Source organism: Trichoderma citrinoviride (genome assembly GCF_003025115.1).
Source record: "Trichoderma citrinoviride strain TUCIM 6016 unplaced genomic scaffold BBK36scaffold_433, whole genome shotgun sequence".
In the NCBI taxonomy this organism is placed as follows: Eukaryota; Fungi; Ascomycota; class Sordariomycetes; order Hypocreales; family Hypocreaceae; genus Trichoderma; species Trichoderma citrinoviride.
In genome coordinates, this window is record NW_020195141.1 from 1 (window position 1) to 1,194 (window position 1,194).

At 66.7% G+C, this 1,194-nt stretch overlaps 1 protein-coding gene across 1 annotated transcript; it reads left to right on the plus strand.

The window, feature by feature from the left end:
• On the plus strand, nt 1-1,110 carry BBK36DRAFT_1131600 (hypothetical protein; the record flags this gene model as incomplete). Its single annotated transcript, XM_024892002.1, has 1 exon — nt 1-1,110. A coding segment is annotated over one exon (1,110 nt), but the record flags the coding sequence as incomplete, so codon positions are not given.
• Nucleotides 1,111-1,194: the final 84 nt, after the last annotated feature.

The following is a 1,194-nucleotide window of genomic DNA, read 5'->3' on the forward strand; positions in this document are numbered from 1 at the left end:
CTGTCGCAGGCGTCCAACTCGGCCCTGCTCTCGATCCAGGCGCTGTCCAAGAAGTCGTACAAGGCCGTCGTGGGCTCGGCCGACAGCCATGCGTCGCTGCGCGAGTCCCTGCCCGCGCTGGCGGGCGACGCGCAGCAGCTGGGCCGCCTCATCTCGGGCCTCGACTCGCAGGTCGAGCACTTTTCCGCCAGCGTCAGCAAGGCCGGCGACAGCAAGGCGATTGCGCGCCGCCGCCAGGTGCTCAAGCTGCTCGACAACGCGGACCGCCTGACGGACCTCATGCAGGTGCCCGCCCTGCTGTCGTCCACCGCCAGCATCTCGCCCCTGGGCGTCTCGTCCACGCTGGACCTCTACGGCCACATCCAGCGCCTCGGGGCCCTGTATCCGGACTCGCAGCTGGTCTCGCACGTCCTCAGCGAGTCCGAGGCCTCCATCCTGCGGCTGGCCGCGGACCTCATCAACACGCTCAAGGCGCCGAATCTGAAGCTGGCCGCCACGCTGCGCACCGTCGGGTGGCTCAAGCGCGCGATTCCCGATCTCATCTCCTGGGCACCGGCACAGGACATGATACCCGCCGTCTTTTTGATATGCCGCTTCATCACGCTTGCGGCCACCCTGGATGCGCTGGAGCCCCTCCGACTTCTGGCGGAAGAGGAGCGGCTCGGCCAGGGGAAGCCTGGGCAGCCACGGTCTTCCTCGTCCACCGGCCAGCACACGGAGCGGTTCCTGAAGCGCTTCATCGAGGTGTTCCGCGAGCACAGCTTCGGCATCGTGTCCATGTCCAAGAGCGTGGACACCAACCTGGGCGGCGCGGCCCCCGACAGCCCCGACCTGGTCCATCCCCTGCCGTCGGCGCTGTCCACGTTCCCCATCCACCTGGTCGGCATGCTGCTCGAGCCGCTGCGCCTCTACCTGCCCGCGGTCAAGGACAAGGTCGCCCGCGAGAGCATCCTGACGCAGGTGCTCTACTGCGCCGGCAGCTTGGGCAGGCTGGGGGCTGATTTTGGCATGCTGCTGGCCACGGTGGGAGTGAGCGAGTGGGTGGATTTAGTTAAGCGGCATAGGCTGCTGGCCGGGCGGCTGGAGTCGGTCATCGGGGATTACCGGTAACAAAAAGGAACGGCGACCAAGCAAAGCAAAGCAGACCAAAGCAAAGCAAACAGCTTCTTACGGCCCGCCAATCGACACTGTGCG